The 20,025-nt window shown below is 40.2% G+C and overlaps 1 protein-coding gene across 1 annotated transcript in view; it reads left to right on the top strand.

The window, feature by feature from the left end:
* Positions 1–20,025, top strand: part of NCKAP5 (NCK associated protein 5) — a 368,935-nt gene that overhangs the window by 21,450 nt on the left and 327,460 nt on the right. The window contains exon 2 of the mRNA XM_058028292.1: positions 11,854–11,982. Within this exon, the coding sequence (XP_057884275.1) occupies positions 11,914–11,982 (69 nt within the window). The 5' untranslated portion in view covers positions 11,854–11,913. The remainder of the gene's footprint in view (positions 1–11,853; positions 11,983–20,025) is intronic.

Here is a 20,025-nt window from a genome sequence, read left to right as displayed (position 1 = left end):
TGGATGTGGTGGCTCAGCCAGCTGTGAATCAAGGCAGAAGCAGAGACTTAACTCCCAGGATCCTCATCCAAGAAGGGGGGAAGGATGGGAAACTTGTGTGTTTGGGGCACACCTTTAGGCAAGAAGTCCCATGAAGGCCCCACCTGGCTTCTTCTTTTCTTTTTTCTTCCATTTCCTGGAGTCCCATTCAGAGTTTCTCTTCTCTCCAATAGCTGCAGGTAATATTGATGTGAGCCAGCAAGGAAAATCAAAGATGAACAGCACTAAAGACTGCAGCAACCTGCTTAATTTCTCCACTATTAAAGAAAAATATGGGCCTACCCTAATTATTTTTTTTTAATGCTGCTTTAATGCTTCCTAGTTTCCCCTGCAGGGAAGATGGGTTTGAATCTGTGGAGGGAGTAGAGGATATCTGTCTCACCTATGTAGCTGCTTTTGGTGGCAGAATATTTTCTTTGTTGGCTTTAATTCAGTTCTAGCTGAATTTCTCCCATCAAATTAATTTTGACAGAACAGCAAAGATGTGAATGAAAACTGAGTGTCTTCCACTGCACAGAGCAGGGTTTGGAGAGAGGATTATTCTCCTGTTTGAGTTTATAGTGATGTGCACATCTGGTAGATAGAGAAGAGTAATGACACAGAGAAGCAGCACTAATAGAAAGTTTCACTATTAAAGTCTTTGACAAAGAGGATTTATTCAGTAAATGACACATATATTACTACATTCACAGGGCAGTGGAGAAACAGAGACAGGAGAAATCACAGAATTTTCTAAATCTCCAACTCAAAATATGGGCAAACATTTAGGGTTTACCTGAAATGAACCAAGCATATCCTTTTCCTCCTTGCTTCTACTCAAAACAGTTTTTTTTTTCCAATCCACTCTGAATTAATAAACCTTATATAGAAAAAACCCCAAACTTTTAAAGGTTATATTTAGTCTTCAAATTCACAGTGGATCATTTAGAACATGCAAGTGTATTAACACTTTTCCAGACTAATAATACTTTTTATTTCCCAGCTGAATTTTGAGCTAAATAGAAATATTGAATAACTTTGGTTGTTGCAATTCTAGAGAGGTGCATAAACTATACACTTAAAGGCTTTGTTTAAATCTGCATAGCATTGCTTCCGAGAAATAACCTAGGTAAAAATTCTCCACTTGGAGTCATTACATGAATTCTGTAGAAAAAAATGGTTGAAAAATTCTGTGCCAACCCAACTGTTGTTTCTAAAAGCAAAGGCATCTTTCAGATTTTAGTGAAAAACTGACTTAAAAATTGCCAGTTGTTTTGGTTTGGTTTGTTTCCTTTTGTTTTGTTTTGTTTTTTTTTTTTTCTTTTTAGTTGGACTGTTTTTATTTTGCATTCAAAATGGACAGATGCTTGAAAGAGAGATTAAGGAATCCTAATAGTATAGCTCATTTCTTTCTAATATTTTCTGGATAGTATTGTATCCATAATCCCAGAGTGTTGGATTATTATCTGTAATGGCAGTCTATATTGGCACTGACATTTCACTTGGTAGATGAGCACAGGTGAGCTAAAGACTGAGAGAATTACATAAAACATAGAAGAGCTATGAACCTTTCAAGTAGGAAATTCATTATTATTTTTTAAATTTACATTTTTATTACATTTCTGGCAGATGGAGAAATTAGAAATCAGTGTGTGACTAACAGTCTTCACACTGAGGAACTGGAATAAGCACTGCCAGCAGCTGATGGCATGGGGAGGAAGGATGGAGTAACATTTTTTCAAATGCAAAAGCCTTTAATTGTCTTTAATGTGGATGAACTACAGCAAAGTATAGAGATGCTGAGAAAAAAAACCTTTTTTCCTCATCAGGGTTGTTGAACATCTCACTTCTGGCAACATTCTCACTTTCAGTGTTTTGGTTTTTTTGTACTTCATCCTCCCCCATTTTTTCATATGACAAGTGTTCCTCTGATTCTCTACATTGGATTTCACTTTAGGTAATTTCTTCAGCCACTCAGCATCATTTCCCCTTCTTTATTTCTTTTCAGCCTACTGTCAATAAACCTAATCAATTTCTTGCTGTCCCTACTGTTAGGATATGTCCCTCAAACTTGTGTGGATGGTCATTCCTTGACATTTTAGTCTCCTCTTGTCATTGTTTAAAGCTGCTATGAAGGAACTGGTTATTCATTCCCCACCAAAGTCAATACTTTAATCATCTTTGCTGCAATTGTATGAATTCCATAAAGTTTGTCTCTATCCTTTTGGCTCAGGCTGAATTCAGCAACAGAGATGAGATTGTCCTAAAACTGCAGGGATAAGATGTGGAGGGCTGCTTGGTATGCCAACACTGTGCAGAGTTCTGTCACCATTAAGAAAATATGCATGAAGACAGAACATCATTCACTTTTAATGTTTCCTTGATAGTTTTCTTGGCCATAAGCTGAAGGTGGATTCAATCAATGTGTATCAATTCCTTTCAATTTTATGCTCTTGATATCCCACAGTCCTACATGCTCTGCTGTGTTAGAATAAAGTGAACCTATATTGGCTGGGATATCTCCCTGGGGTTTTTCTTTATGTATTCTCATCAGTGTGTAGGGAATACATCCCACAGAAACCCTGAAGGTGGTAGAGCTGAGTTGTACCCTGTCACCTTTCTGCTGTGCCCATGAGGTACAGACACTGCTGAGGCATACATGAGAGTTGGAGCTGAATTCTTTTAGGTCATCCTTAGGTGACCTAAGGTCAGCTGAAATATGAATAGTCTTTTAATTTCTGCAAAGGCTGAAAAGGTGGGCAACCAGCTGAAGGATTCAGTGCCCCTTATACAAGCTATATTAGTTCTGGCACCTCCAAATTCTGCCCTGGTACCACATCTCTTGTGGATCTTGTTCGTAGCAGTGAACAGAGATGGCTGCAGAGTCCAAGGACCTGTAGCTGACCTAACTGCACAGATTTACAGAGCTTTGAAGGCATTTGCACAGAAAAATAAGTAATACACGATTTTATTTTTTTTTTCTCATAGAAATATGCATGGTGTCCTGTGTGGGAAGCACCTGGAGCTGCCCAGCTGACTGGGGCTGTGAGTTCTTGCTGTGCTCCCTGCTAGTCCATCCCTTCAAACCAGGGGCTCAGTTCTGCTCTGGATCGAAGGGTTCAGTGCTCTTTCCCCTCTTGTTCTTCCCCAGGGTGGACTTTAGTCATGGTGGGGTGGTGGAGGAGATATTTTCACGTTATGCAAATGGAAGAGTGGAGCCCTTTCTCAGCTGCCCCTTCCCAGGTCACAGAGAGATGGCATGCATTTCACTGTACCTTATCTTCCCTTATTTTTCACAGGACATAATGGGATTATGAGCTTGATCCACCTTCTTTTCTGGGCTGTTATTGAACTAATACCTTCATCATGAGGTTATTGCCTGTAATGTAAGGACAGCCCCTGGCACACTGGGAGTGTCTGTACAGCAAGGTGAAATGTGAGACACTGTGTTACAACCCACAAAGCCCCAGATTCATTAGGAGCAAATTCTGCAGCCTAGACACTGACATTTCCCTCTGATGCAAATGAGTTTGGTTATCTAAGGATGCACAGGGCTGGATACTGAACATGTCACTAGTAACTAAGGAAATATTTTTTACAATACTCTACTTTCTACAGGGAGTTTTCCTTTGAGCCATGAGAACATTTTGAAGTGTTAGCCAGTGCTCAGAGGAGTAAAACCAGATGTCTGAACACTATGTTAAGATGGTTTAATAATTCTTCATATCCACTGAGCTGTAATGCCACACAAAACAAATGATCTTTTATTCCTTTAATCTCTGCTGGCAAGGAGGACCAAAAGGAGTTGCATTTATTTGGGATACTGTGACCATCACAGACCCCATCATCTCTTTTTGCAGTGCAGGTGGGAGGGGTGGAGTGCACACAATGAACTGATGATTTTTAGTGGTCCTCTGGACCATGATTACAACAGATGGGCAGGCAAAAGAGATGCTGACTGAAGTGCATCTGCCTCAGAGAGGGAGGGATCTTTCGGCACATTTCAAAAGCTCCTAGTTCCAGTTTCAAAAACTGAATTGGCAATCCACCATTGCTTACAACAGAGACCCTGATGCAGATCTTACATGTAGATCTGAAATTCTTGGACTTTGTTGAGCAGTGCTTTGATTTATACCAATAAAAGAAAAAATGAGAAGAAAACAAAAATCAAACTGAGCAAAACATAGAGAATTCGACTATGTGTTTTAAATTCTTCAGTTAGTTGTCTATCAAACCAATTTGGATGCTGGATTTAATTGCATTTATTTTTCTGAATATTGTAACATATTAGATGAACTGGATGCCGCTGCCTCTAAAGAAGATTTGTAATTCAGTGTTTGATGAGATTTTTGTTGAGTCTCTGCTGCCAGCCAGCCACTTTACCATGAGAAATAACTAACCTTATTAATGATGTACTAGGTTAGAGGTTACATCCAGTTGATGTCAGAGGAATCTTTATTGGGATATAAATGGGGCATTTGCTTTTGAGCCTCAAAATCATCACATAACCCTGTAGGTGTGTGAACAGTAACAGTGAAATTTCCTCAGGTCCTGGAGTTCAGCTTCTGCAGGTGCCTGGAACTGACTATTTCTGACTAAGCTCAGCTGTGGTTCCCAGGGGAGACAAATGTGTGTTGAAAGCCCCAGAGGCAGCTGCTGATGTGTTCAGAACATGCCTTTTGCAGGTTAACAGCCTTGCATTGCTGAAAGAGGCTCAGTGAGTAAGGGAGTCCGTGTTTACCACATAATAACCTATTTCACATATTTTATAATGGTATTCGGTAATAAATAATATATAATAATAGGTGGTTAGAAGCTGAGCCAAGAAATGGGAGCTTTGGATCTAATGTTTCCTTCAGCCTGAATAGCCTCAGTCATGCTAGGATATCTCTGTCTTGGTTACAGGTCTTACAGTGTTCTGAAGGATTTGATTTCAGTGCAGAAGCTAAGGATACAGAAACACCATTGTCATAATCTGTTTTTTATTGATGATAACACTATAATGTCTCCTTTTTCTTCCCCTGCTGTCCTGACTACAGATTCATGCATTCTATCTGCTTATCTTTCATCATTTTTGTCTTGATAATTTTATTGCATGATATGAATGCTTCATATGTCCCATAAAAGCAAACAGGGAAGGGTAATCCTTTGACCTTTCAACATTCTTTGGTGTAATTTACTGGCGATTCCTCTCCTCCCTGAGGCATGGCCCTGAAATCCTATGATAAAAATGGACAGCCAATCCAAATAGAAAACACTGAAAAGGTTAAAGCTTTGATTATGTTAGTCTATAAATGTTCATAGTCTTTTTTTTTTCTGCCAGAAAGAAAATGAGAGCTGAAAATGGCAATGGATGAATCATGCTTATTACAGAATACGGAAATGATATTGGTTCAGCCCGTTCCTGTTAATGCTGAAAGAATATAATCTTGAGCCCTCTCATTTTATGTCACTGCAACCCACCTTATCCTCTTAAATGAATGCATGCATCCATTTAATTAACCTGGTGAGATACTGAGATATAAATCTTTTAAATGCTTCTCATGCAATTCATCTTGACAGCTGTCGTAGTAATAACATCTTTAATGCCATATTCTTTATTTTCTCATGTATTGAAATTCTTGGTATTATTTTGAGCACAGTGATAGGTTTGCTGGATTTAAGCCCTTAATCTTAACTTGTTTAAATCCTCTGTGCAGTGCAATAGAAAGCTTTACTGGTTGTTTAGTTTGCTGAATAAATGGAAGATTACTTTGCATGAAGAAAGCGTAAATATGTTTTGCAAACTGTGGCTGAAACATGGTGGAATTTAGAGCTGGCATGCTTTCTTTCAAATGTTGTGCTTCTAGAACATGCTATTGAGTCTCTTCTTTGCTGGCAAGTGATCACCAACCAGAAATTGCATGAGACCCTCATATGTGCTCTACTGATTCCCTTCTGAGGGATGGCGTAAGGGCAGGAGAGATCATTTGACTCTGAAATGAGTCAACCCTTTGTAGACTGCCATGTTTCAATGTCATTGTACTTCATTAAAATCACAAAAAATCAAATAATCTTGGGATAGTTAGGAGACCATCTAATCCAACACCCTGCCAAGGAAAGGTGAAAGCTGAGAAGGTTCCTTGTCTAGCTCTGGCCCTTCCCACACTTCTTTGGGGGCTTCTTTGTCATGGCCTGGTACATGATGGGCAGATAGTGGTAGGATAAGGGGGAACCATTTCAAACTAAAAGAAGACAGATTTGGGTTAGGTGTTAGAAGTCCTTTACTCAAAGGGTGATGGATAAGTTGTGGATGTCCCATTACTGACACTGTTTGAGGCCAGGTTGGATGGGGCTTGAAGCAACTTGGTCTAGTTGTCTGGCATCCGTACACATGGTGTGGGGGTCAGAACAAGATGATCTTTAAGGTTCCTTTCAACCCAAGCCATTCTGTGATTCCATGACTGCTGGAAAGTTTTCAGTCAGAACTTTTAGGACACTGGATTAGGGAGTGTTTTGGGTCACAAAATAACTTGCAGGGCACAGTTGACTCTGGGCACTGCCTGTACAGTTCCAATAAACTTTGTAACAGCTTCGGAGATTGTAAGAAATTTGGGATGTATGAAAAGTAATTATTCCACAGGAAAAAAAAAAAAGAGAGAGAACGGGAAAATAATTTTATTCTGCCAAGATATTTCAGAACCACTTGACAATTTTTTAATACAGCATTCCAAAGCCAGTCAATATCTAGGTATATAGGCAGAATAGTACAGCAGTGCTGTGTTTGCTGTCTTGTAATTCCCATAATATTCTACTCATCTAAGCATTTTAGCTTCCTGCATTGGAATTTTTCTAATTAAATTAACTCATTAATGCTGGCACATGGCACATTCTCCTTCCCTGTCTGCAAAAATGCAGCTTGTTAATCTAAATAGCAACCTAATCCGCTGGGTGTGAGTGCATGACATGTACATTAGTGCTAATGAACTGCTGACCAGCCTCAGCAAATACCTGGGAGTATTTGGCATTAGGCAGGGCCTGCCCACAGTGCTGCTGTGAAATACACTGGGCAAAACAAAAGGCATTTAGCTAAGTGTCAGGTTGCAGAAGTGCTGATGTTGCTTTTCTATTTCCCAAGAATTGAATTTTGAAACACCAACTCAAGGGATAATTTAGGAATTATTTTTCTGCTTTGTCACTTCAAGTTGTGACCAAGCTAAATACCACAGTGGGGAGAGATAAGGGTGTGGAAATGAAACCATGTTCACAGTTGCCTTTTAATGACTAGGCAGAATTGTTTGAATACTCTGCTATTAGAGGAAGGAAAAAACTGACACCTCCCACCCCAAAAACAAAAAACCAAGGGAAATAATCAAATTCACTAGTATAAACCTAATATATTTTTACTGGCCTATGCCTAGCAAGATAAATGTAGTGATTTTATAGAGCTGGACATTGATCTGTTAAACAAACACCAACTCTAATTCTGGAATCTTTTCTTCCTTCCAGTTCTGGGAGGCCTTGACAAAATGTATGACTATACCTTCCCTGCAAAGACCACAACAAACACCAGTGCATGCACATTGATGTTAACACCAGAGCTGGCAAAAGAAACCCCGCTGCAAAATGGCAGGCTCAATTCAATTAGGTTACTAGGAAACTGAATCACTCCACAGATTGGTAATGAGATATAAAACCTTTCACCTTTAGGTTACCTGTTCATTCTAACATTTGCTTTGATGGCAATCTTTACTTTCTCATTGCTGCTTCCTGACCTATGCCGGTGATATTACTCTCTTTGCTGAGGGATAATACCAGTTCTGCTTGTTTTCTCTCAGTCTTAAAGTCTGGCTGTCAAGCAAGCAGGGCTAACAGAGTAGAAAAAGCATTTAAAGGTGATCACTGTGTAACTCTGGCCTCATTCTGTTACCCAACAGTTAGATTTCCACAAACCACAAATCCTCTCCTCTTGTTAACACCTGGGAAAGACAAGCTGGCTGCTGAGAGGGAATACCTTGCTGCCCCAGGGGTGTTTTGCCTTTTGGCAGCATTAAGTTGTGCAAAGCCAAGAATGGGGAGGCTGCCTTGCATCAACCCTGAATTTAAACAAAAGGGTGCTGGTTTGCAGAGGTGCCATTTTTGTCATGTGTCATAACTGTTAAATTTATACATGTTTGTAAGAGAAAAATAAATACAGACCCTTTCCAGTTACCAAACAGATATACTGCATGCTAGCTCCCAGCTGGCATATGTTGGCATAACTCTGTTGAAATGTGACTGCAGCTTCAAACTGCCTGAAAATATCTTGGATGCTTATCCGAGGAATTTGATGTTGTACATTTTCATCAGCTAAAGCTATATACATCAATCATCCTTTGTTACTACTAGAAATGAAGAGGGTATTATAATCCAAGAAATTTCTCTCATAGATTCTAGAGAGTGCTTTTCTGTGTTAATCACACTGTTTCTCCAGGGCATACCTTTCAAGCCTTCTCCTGAAATAATGAACATTCTTGTACTGAGTGCTAAAAATACTGCACTTTAGGATATATAATCAAGCTGATGCCTCTGGCTTGCTGGCTTCCTGAGCAGTGAGGGCAATACCCTATTGAAGCAAGATCACACTTGGGTCTTCCTCTGAGACTTTTTTCTGTGTCCAAAACCTTGAGCCCTGAGCTCAGTGCAAACACTGGGCAAACATCTGGGACCTGCATTCTCTTAGCCTGATCCTCATACACTTCTTGGGGATGCAGCCTTCATCCTTGAGTGCTCTAAACCAGGCCTGCCCCCATATGCTCAGCATGGATGAACTTCCCCTTAGGGAAGAGTTCTACAGCAGAAACATTTCCTGCAGCACAAAGAACTGGAAGATGAGCCCCCAAAGATTCAGGAATATAAATGTCTGAGTGCAGCACGGGTGAAGACACCATAAATCAGGTGTGACTTTGCAGTAGTTCACAGTTCCTCTGAGTTAATGGGATCATCAGTGTCTGAGTGTTGATCACTGGGGTCTTTGCTGTAAACATTTTGACAAGCAAATTGGTCAGGGAAGGCAGGTAAATTTCTACAGTCTGTTCTCTTGCTAGTACAAAAATAGTATTTCTGATGTTTGGGCAAACTGGTTCTCAGCACTTTGGCATTCCAATATTGTTCCATCTGGACAGCTGTTCTCTTCTGCTGAGCTTCCCAGTGGACGTTAGCTCCATTTAGAGTTTTTGTTAGTCTTTTGTTTGGTCTCAGAGGAAGAGATATTTACTTGGGAGGGCTGTTTTTTATTTGTGACAAGCAGTATGATGCACAAAAATGACCATTCCAAGAGGGAAACTTGTTCTGTTTTTCCTAAGTGCTTCACTCTGCTGATCATTTTTCTTTAAAGGCCTCCTGAGATGGGCACTTTGAGGCATCAACATATGTTGGTACAGGTGATGTATTGTATTATCTTGTCTGATAATTACCTGTGATTCAAAACTTTGTGTGCTTAGCCTTAGGTGGTTAACTCTTCAGAGAGATAGATGTGTGACAGCCTGCTCAAGGTAATGTGCAGAGCTGGGAGCTCCCATGGTGTGTGTGGGGGAAGCAGTGGAGCCAGCAGGTCTGGAGTTGCTGCACCAGTGCATGAGTAGGTCCTTGTGCTGTGCTAGTTATGGCTACAGTACCTGGCACTTCAAGTGCTCAGGGCAACCTATTAACTATAGGAATAATTAATAATAATCCTTCCTGCTTTTACTTCTGAACTAGAATTTGGGGCGTCTCTACCTGCAGACAGAAACTTCAGGCACTTAACTGGTATTAAGTACTTGCCCTTCCATGGGGATTACTGGCTCCAGCTGTAGCTCTCACTGGCTCATTCCTGAGTGGTTCTGTGCTCAGCAAAGTCTCCCTTGGTGGAAGTCATGCTCTCCAGGCATGATGCCTGCTCAGGAGAATGATGTAATGATTACGTAAGGTTGTTTGCTAATTTCTGGCCTAATCACACAAACTGTGTAATACATTGCTGCTGTGTGTATTTAAATCTCTTGCAGTGTTTCTTTTGCTCACTAATCAGGAAACAGTAGGAATTATGTGATATCACACCACTGAGATTCCTTATTAGCTGAATTAAATAGCATGTGTAGTTTTAGAGTTGCAGCTACAAAAAAAAGCAAGGAAGGGCTCACAGGTAAACCTGAAGAAAACCTCACAAGGCAGCAATGAGCACAGTGCAATAACAGATTTTCCTACTATTGTGGGTATATGTTCTTATTGCATGTGTTCCTTAGATGAGTATATAGAGAGGTTAAATTTTATCTGTTTGGAAGAAAATGGCCTGAATTCTGGTCTTGCATGAGCATAAACCAGAAGTACAAAAGAAGTGTAGGAACCACCAGGTGCTGTTCAATAGAGGGCTGGATTCACCACTGCACGGTTTGGTAGCTGGAGCACTCAGGGCTAAAGGAAGTGCTTTTAAAGGGCAGCCCCAGTGTGATACCCACGCCATTCCCAATGATCCCAGTGTGCCTCTGGGAGCGCTCTGGATTCCAGCTGGCTCCAGCAGCTGGGCCTGGGGCATCCTGCTCTCCTTGCAGGCAGCCTGTGCTTGGCCCACGTTCAGGCCCCTGTGTGCCCTCGTGGCAGAGCATTTGGGGTCAGCTTGAGGGAAGAGCCGTGAAGGTTTTATGCGCTTGATATCCCCACAGTGACAGATGGGATCGTTCACAGGTGCGTGAGAAGCCGAGTCTGTCCACAGGCATGCAAATGTGTCTGGAGGGCATGGGCAAGGCTGCTTTTGGGAATGCCAGCTGTGCTACCCTGCAGCAGAGGTATCTGTGCATCACCTGGCTGTGTGAGACCCAAGCTGATGCTCACAACAAGCACAAAGGATCAGAAACACACACGTCTTCTTTTCCAAGTCTTGTTTTTCAGTCAGTGGGACTGTGATCCAGTAAATACAGTCAGTATGAGATGCAAGAGAAAACTTGTGTGCATGGTTCTCTGTATCTGCCTGCCTTAATTTAGGCTAGATTCTGATTTATGTTGTCATTTTACTACTTCTGTACAACCCAAATAAATTCATTAACTTTGCCCATATTCCTGTATCACAAAAAATGCATATCTTAAAATGGAAGCTGAAACTTTCACATAGCAACAAGAACACTTAGGAAGAGAACTGGTAGTTGTTACTTTTAAGCTGTGGCTTGGCTTTAGTAGAAACCACTGGCCACCCCCTAATTTGCGGGGAATTATCAAACCCTACAAAACTGGAAAGATTAATTCCCTCTGTGGTAGCTTTATGGGCCGAGTTCCCTGGCTGTTCTGTACAGGCAGTGGGACTGTCTGATTACTACAGCGCAATCTTTGACCTTAAAAATGTAAGGAAAGTGCTGAGGGCATTTGTCTCTCGTTAAGGATAATGGGAGTTGAAAGCTTTTAGAACTCTTCAGGATTGGGTCCAAAATTTGTACATCCCAGTAGCAGCACAGATGTGCCAACAAGCGGGGCTTACTGAGGAGTGCAATTAATGTGAAACAAACTGTTTCCCTCCCCCTGCCCAGCCTCAGGTGATTCATTGGCTCTGCAAATTCAGCTCCCTGCCCAGTTCAAAAGACTATGGAAACATGGGTGTAATGCTAAAGGCAGTTGTAGCAGATTTATTTTTTTTCCTTCTGTCTTTGAGAAGCAACCCAAACATATTGGTAATATTTCTGTTTGGAGGGTTTAGATTTTTTGGCACAGAACATTTATTCCTGGAACACAGCCTACTAGAAACACAAAGTTATTAGCTGTTGGGTTATTACAAAGTTAATGATGGAAGACAGTAACTGTATAGTAGGATATTGAAATAAGCATTTAAATATTTTAATTTTTTTTTTCTTCCAGTGATGCTGAAAGCAGTCTGACATTTCTAGTCGATCAAAAGGAAAACAAATAACTGCAGCTATGGAGAGAAAAAGACAGCTACAGAAAAGGGAATTTGGGAAAAGACTTTCTCTGGACAGCAGTCTTGTGGTAAGAATGAATATTTGCTGCATTTACTGAATGTATCTTGTCATAAAAATACAGTTTTTAGAGACAATACTCACAATTAGATATATTTTAAAGGTGTTTATCTCTTCATCACAATATCATAACATTTGGTGATTATTCAGACTCTTCAACAAAAAGTATTGGAGGAATTTTATGACATCCTAGGTAGAAACTTGTTATCATATAGAAACATGTCCCTGATTTCACTGAATTTGCATGAGGAAGGAATCCAGAACAATTATAATGGATTTTTTATTAAAATATTAATCAGCTTCTGTGGGATCATCCTGTGTTGCTTCATGCTTAGTATGTGAGGGCTGTAAGTGGCTGAGGTCCTCTGTCAGAAATGTTTATCAGGATATCAGCACAAATGTGTTCACCATAGCAAATCTATAAACTAAAATCTACTGAAAGAGAAGCATAAATGCCACATGCTGTAAAACAATTGCTTTTGCTTTACCTAGGATTTAAATTCATTGGAGATTATATTCTAGATTTATTTTTAGTTAATATTTTCAAAGGATGACTGAGACAAACACGTTTTTAGAGCTGTATGCTGAAAATGCTCATAGATGCCAGAAGATGCTCATAGACGTGGAGTTGTGTATGAAGATAAAAGTGCCCATGTCAGGTATTTAGCATGACAATCTGCAAATACTGTAACAGGCAAAGCTGAGAGATCTAAGGAAACCTGTGCCATTTCTTTTACACTCATAGAGGGGGTGACTATGGGACCCCAAACCCTTTTGCCTGCAATGCCACACCTGGGCTAACCCCATTACCTGAATTTTACACATTATTACAACTATGTTGTTTCCTTCATCTTATGCTAAAATTGTGGTTTGGGATTTTTATCCTCACAAAGTATAAAGCCCACTGACATGCTAATAGCAGTGAACATGGACTCAGCCGGTTTCAGTCTATCCACTGATGCTCTTCAATCACCTGCTGTGTTCTTTATTGGGGTTAGAAGAGCAGTCCCACCTCCCCAGGTTTCCATCCCTTCAAGGACTCTGCTCCTCTCCCTCAGGCCTCAGCTACAAGGCACATCTCAGGTAATGTCAGGTGGCTACTGAAGAAATGTGCAGAGAATGTTTAAAAAGGGCTCTGTCCTTTTCTTGGCACAATTTCTTATGCTGATGAATTACATCCCTTTTCTCAGAAAAACAAGATTAATTGGAGAGACATAAAAGTAGTGAAGAATAGTGAATTCTCTGAGCTGCTCAGGACCCTAAGGAAGAGCTGTTTAACCCTGTTCAGGCCATGCAGCTCAGGGCTCTGATACTGAGACGTGACTGCAGGTTGTTCAGACTGCAACAAAAGCTGCTCTCTCGGCTTGCACGCACTCAGCAGGTCAGGTCGTGCTCCCAGCACTTTAAAACTCTTTCTAGCTTGTGGGCAGAGAAAGAAGGTTTGGTATGAACTCACAACTTTATATAATACACCCAGGGACAGACAAAATCTGAAAGGTTTTTTATGCTCTGAAGTCTGTTTAGTCCCAGGGCCTAAACCTCTGTTATTGGTTCTAGGCATACACAACCCCAAAAGAGACTCCAGCCTAAATCCTGCAGCTAAAATGTACTGCTGTGATCCAAACAATCGACCACAGACTGTCAATATTTATCTGGAGAAAAGAATGCTCATAGAAAATGGTTACTGAAAGCTAAGGGAAATGCTAGCAGTTGTGAATTTTGCACAAAGACATTGCTTGGTGTACTATTCTCCCCTAAATGTTCTCACTGATGTAATGGACTAGATTTAGACTTTATTAAATGTATTAAGACAGAAACTTTCTTTTCTCTGAGGTGACTGTAATGTGCTGTGTGGATGGCAACAAGGAACCAGATATTTCTGGCTTTAAGTCCCACCTAGTGGAAATTTGGATTTGATTTATAGCCAAGGTAGGGCACAATGTCTAATTCTTTACCCTTCCTGTGAGTAAGGGGAGAATAGAGAGGGACATTTGTCAGTGACATAGGAAATACTGTGTGTGTGGCACCACCCAAAGTGCTTTGTGTTATAATCAGTGCTATGTGCATGTTGAAGCACCCATAAGGACTTAATTGGAGGAGAAACAGAAACCATGGCTCTATGGGATGGTGATACTCTCTCCCTGCTCTGCAGCAAGGAGTAGGTAGGGTGGGAGGTTGCACACAGCTGAAATCAGGCTTCAAGCACTGGCTGGAGGTCAGTGAATTAGTGCCAACATGTGGCAGCTGAAGTTCTGTGGCTGATTAACCCATATTGGTGTTGAAACAAACGTGTTGAGGGAAATAAATATTGCAATACTTCAAAATTTTGTATGTATAAACCCATCATGCTGTCATCACCATTGTAAAGCAATTTCTTCTGCCACAGGTGGCATTTACAGGTTGTGTCACCTGTTGAGTTTCAGGGCACACATCCTTTTGCTGTACTGGAGTGTCACAGGTCTGTGTCTGTGAACCTTTCATTGAGTTGAATATGTGTAGCCAGATCTGGGAGTGCCGTCCATACAGTTAATTAGAAACTTTTGAGTTTACTATTCCCAGCTATTATTTCATAACAAATTGGAAGAAACATTCTGAGACTCAGGTGCCTTCAACGTCCTCTAGTAAGACACATGACTGACTTATGACTTCATGAAATTGCATCAGGAAAGGCAAAGCCTTTTGTGTTTTCCTTGTTATCCCCAAATTCCTGTTCTAGCATACCTCCTCTCAATTGTTGCCATCATGTATGTCAATCTTCTTTACCCTTGTATCATCACATTCTGTTCCAGCCTCGTGCTTTAGTCCAGTCCCCTGCTCATCCAAGTTCTTGGGTCTCTCTTGTCCTCTTTCTCTTCCCAAATGTTTTGTGTGTAACCTCTCAGGCATTCAGGGTTGGACACTCTGCTTGGGAAATCTGGCCTTGATTCTCTCAAATCCAGCTTCTCCTTGTTTGGTGGAGAGTTTAAGCATTATCATATCTCAGAAAGAATTCTAACTTCTGGGTGTTTAAAGAAAATATGTTTCTACTTTTGCACTTGGGACCATGAGATACAAATAGGCGTTTCTGATAACATTCCTTACCTTGCCTGGCTCTGCTGCTTTTCCCATCTGCATCAGATTGTAATCTTCTGGAATGTTTTTTTCCATGATTTAATCTACAAGTATTGCATAGTGATATTAAAAAAAAACCAAAAAAGATCCTCTTCCTTCCTCTGCTCTTAGACTCTGAATATAGAATCTATGAAGGTATTTGATGGCAGAGTGAGAAGAGGAAAGAGGTTTTTCTGAAGAAACGACATTCTCTCTCCTTGGGATATGGATCTGGGCCTTCAAAATATGAGCATAAATTCCATCAGTGTTTTGTATTAAGGCCTGCCCATCAAACAATGAGTTTCAGGCTTCAGATAAGAAAGAACCATGTTAGGGGCATCCTTTAAACAGGAAACAATTCCATAGCTATTAAACCACTCTTCCTTACACCACAGGCACAGTAACTACTTTTGGATCACTCAGATAAGTAGAGATTCAGTTTTATTTCCTCTACTAATCTACCCCTCACAGGTGGTGTCTTGGGGAAATAAATGTTACAATGAGAGCAAATAAACATTTTAAAACTAATAAAATAAAAGTGCACAAATATGTTCATAAAATGTCTTTCATAGGACATAGATTTTTTTAGTGAGTGATAATTAATGCTTCACTGGAAGTTAGTGGTTTGAAACCATGGAGTTAAACAAGCTCCAGAACTCTACCACTGTAAAGAAAAGCCAGAGGAATTGCTACTACTGCTGCCCAGGTGAAAGGGACATCTTGCTGTTAGCTTCTATTAAATTAGATCTTTATCAGTTTTTGGTCATAATATCACAGGTGGTATTCCAGAAATATCCAGTATAGCCATTGGCTATTACTGCTCTGCAGGTTTCCAATATTGGCACCATGCTGAAGATTTGTTATACACCCACTTATTTACATTTGCAGGCAAAGCAGGTAAGCCTGCAGTGACATTGATGTTTTATGGCTTTGTATTCAGGTGAAACAGTTAGAAAATATTAACTTCATAACAGTTCTCACAGGTAATCCCATGACATCAGTTATAGAAAATAATATCTTTGTAATTTCTGCCTGGCATTTAAAACCCAAAACATACCACCCAAGGAGGATATATCTTTTACAGTTTCAATATAGTTTTATGCTACCTCATTGTCTCATCTGTTGTACAAGTGATGCTACTGCATTTTGAGTTTATAAAGTTTTCTTCTGCAAATTGATTCCAATCCAAACACCACAACTCTGAAAATTGAATAGGCTTGAGAAAGGAGAACTAAAGATTGAATCTTTTTTGTTTTAAATAACAGATCTGCATTTGTCATGTTTTTATGATATTTGTGAGGATATTTTATTGTATAGGTGGTTATAAGATGATAAGATCAACAACAGTTGAAGAATAAGATGGAACTCTGTATCTTTCTGGTTTTCTGTGCAAGAAGTCAAGACCAAAGTCTTTGCTGTTATTGCCACAGTGCTTCTGTTTAGCATGAAAACAAACAAAATTCAAAATTCATAATATTGAAGGAATGCATTTATTTGGAGTATGTTGCTTAGCTGTCATGTAACACCCATGTCAGATTGTTTTCTGTTAACAGAGAAACAGTTCTTTCTGAAGAACATTTTGCTTTGTGTGTCTTTAATCCTTAAATCCTTTAAGTTTGGTTAAATAGAACAGCTTTACAAAGAACAAGAGTGTGAATATTTCATGGGTTTGATTTTTTTACGAATATTTTTCCTGTTGAATCTTGCATTTAAGCATAAATAGTTGAAAACAACTAGTGAAAGAAACTAGATAGAAACAGGAAGGAAAGGGATTTTTCTGTGTCCTTTATTCATTTCAGGTAGGAATATACAAAGAAAAGTAATATGAAAATTCTTAGTAAAAAAATGTACTTTGATAGAATTTAGGCACCTAATTTTTTAATATGGGTAAAATGAAGACATATGAGAAGATTTCTGTGTTAATATTTGCAATTTATCATTTGGTATGTGAGGGAGGTAGCTTAGAAAGGCAGTGGTATTAAAAGGCCTCATGAAAGGATTGATTGTATTTCAGGTTTTCCCTACAAAATTCTTAAACAAAAAGAAAAATGGAAAAACCCCAAACTATAAATAGACCCAAAGCCAAGCTTTTAAGTAATTTGTGTGGGATGAGAGGCGTGTTAGAACATATCACTGCCACCAGGGCCACGTTGGCTACTCTATTCACTGGGGTGTTCTTTGAAAATAATAAAAGCCCTATCCTTTGCCTGATCCAAAGTGTCCAGTTGCCTCCCCAGCCCTTTTGATCAGGAAAAAGTCAATGTTTCAAGCTGTGCTCTTTATTTATGTGGATAATTCCCAGCCTGACTACACACATGGCTCGCCCTTACAGCTGTGGTGGCGTTTAGCTGGGGAGATTTGAGAACAGAATATCTTTTTGAAGCAGCCAGCATTTATCAAAGCAGAAGTTTTTGTTTTATTTAAAATGAGTCTTTTGCTTCTGAAAGCAAGTTGTGGTGAAGTGCTTTAGTGGTGGCTGGTGAACTGTGCCCTGCTGCTTTCATTCTGGTCACACGCTCCTGTGGGGCTCTGTAGGATGGGCTTCAATGGCACCACTTTGTTGTAATAAGGGCAGAGTGTAATGTAATGAATTGCTCTGGGGCGTGGGAGGAATACCTTCAGCTGCCTGCAGCTGGATTGGTGGCATGGGCAAAACCACTGAGTTCAATTGGAGACTGCTGAGAAGTGTGTGTGTGTTATCCGGGGCTGGGAGCCAGGAATTCAGGGGTTAAGTCTGACATCTGTCACCTCTGATCAGTTCCTAACTAGGTTTAATAAATTTCTAATTCAGTTTTCTCATTAACAAAACTGTGATTCAGTTTTCTTGTCAATACATTGGGTGTTATAGCAATGTCTTACCTCATAAGTATTCCAGGAATGGTCTGTTATTAGCGTGAGTCTGTGGCTTGCTTTGATATCTTCAGATGAAAGGTGTCACAGAGAACATGATGTTGGTGCAGAGCTGGGAAAACTGCTGCAGCAGCAAGGCAGGAGGGGAACCCTTCATGTCTGGGAATTAAATTCTGGGAATAGCTCTGAGTATTTTTTTTGCTAGTTGACTGTGACATTCACAGTGTGTCTGACATCACTGTGCACCATAACATAATCCAGCAGTTCAAAATGAAAGGTGGCATTAAAAATATTGCCTTGTCAGATGTCGGCTAATGTTCTAACTTTTGTAGCCTGAATATTTTTTCCCACCTAAAAGCTGCTGCCAAATTCCTTTGGAGTCTGCAAGTACTTTCAGTCCTCTCAAAACTTGGATTTTGATTTGTGCTAATTTATAATGCGGAATTTTGTTCAACTGGGTACACCATCACAGAAAAGCCCATGCCAAGGGTTGAATCTGGCACTGCAAAAGTATGATTCAGCATTGGAAAATGCACCCAGAATGTGAGCCTCAAACAAACAGTTTTTGGTGTTTTTCAGAGGCAAGGTAAAGCATGCTTAACATCCAGTGCATCCAGGGGGAGAGTAAGTCAAGGAGAACAGTTTAATAAAGGTGACAAGTGTGGAGTTTTGAGGTAGAAGACAGTACAGGGAAGAACAGTGATGAAGCACAGGTTGTGTTGCTACCTGTAGAGGTGAAGATTTGCACATTCATGAGGAAAACTACAAGATATGGAATTGACATAAGGGCTCAGTAAACAAAATTCTAAGAAAAATCTACTCATAGCATCATAGAATGGTTTGAGTTGGAAGGGATCATAAAGATCATCTTGTCCTAACCCCTCTGCATCTTCCTCATGGCAAGGATAATATCACACAGTTCTGCAAATCTGTCAGTTATGACATCTATTCCACAGACTGGGCAGATGAAGTGCTATCACCTGTCTGCATAATAGACAGTCCTGGAATCTGACTGGAACTTTATAGAAAAAGAAAATCCCAGTGGGGTCCGAGTATGTAAAAGCTATCTAAACAGAAGGACAGATTCTGTTGTGCACACCCAGAGCCTTTAGCACCTGGACTTTGACAAAGCTGAGCTATCTATAAACATAGTGCCAAGAGCACAAACTGCCCTGCATTTGCATTTTTAATAAAGTGAAAATTGAGACAAGAGCTCTGGTGTGTTAGGCAGAAGAGAAGAGCCTTCTGAATGGATCAGTTTACAGCAGAAACTGCTGAGAGGTGAGCAGAAAAGAGAAACCACTGATACGGGACCAGCAGTGTTTAGGCTTGATATCCAAATACCAGTAGTACAAATAATGTGGGGAACTGTGGTCTGAGTGGATTTAAGGACATCACTTACCAGCACAGCAGTATATCTAATGTACAAGGAGAAGAATCTACATCACCCTGGATAAACAGCATAGTCACTAATTACACTAAGAGAGATGATGGCACTTCCATGTAGCAGTGGTGGGGATGGCTGGTTTGGATTGCATTTGCAGAAGAGGGATTTGAAAATGAAGTGTGCAGAGCACTGAACTTCCTGACAGCAGATGGTTACTGTAAGTCACATTTATAAACTCTGGAGCAGCCTGGCAAACCTTAAATCATAATTAAGAAGCACAGGGGCTGTGAGTTCTAAAGGACTCAGTGAACCCAGGGAATGATGTTAGAAGTGCCAGGCCTAACATGAAGAAATTGTTTTGCTAGGTACCAGTGCCACAGAAAGAACTGAAATTTGTTCTTGTGCTGATACAGACAGTGACCTATTGCTTTGATTAAAGCTTACACCAATAGAAACCAGTAATCCTTTTCTGGAACTGGAGAGGTGGATAAGCAGTGAGCAGTGGAGAGATCCTTGAAGAGAGACTAGAAATAAAAAACTAACTGCCCTGAAAAAAAACAGTGCATGGAGCATGTTGTTCCTGAGCAAAACTTTGAATAATATTCCTACTGGAATATACCTCACTGGTTTATTGATCAAAAGCGCTGACTCCAACACAGGCAGGAGTGCTCTCTGAGAGAGGAATTGTTTACCATTTGTTGCTGCACATCAAAAGTTACATCAATA

The sequence above is a fragment of the Melospiza georgiana genome, chromosome 7 (assembly GCF_028018845.1).
Source record: "Melospiza georgiana isolate bMelGeo1 chromosome 7, bMelGeo1.pri, whole genome shotgun sequence".
In the NCBI taxonomy this organism is placed as follows: domain Eukaryota; kingdom Metazoa; phylum Chordata; class Aves; order Passeriformes; family Passerellidae; genus Melospiza; species Melospiza georgiana.
Note: the sequence above shows the minus strand (reverse complement) of the source record. Positions and strands in the feature narration are given on the sequence as shown.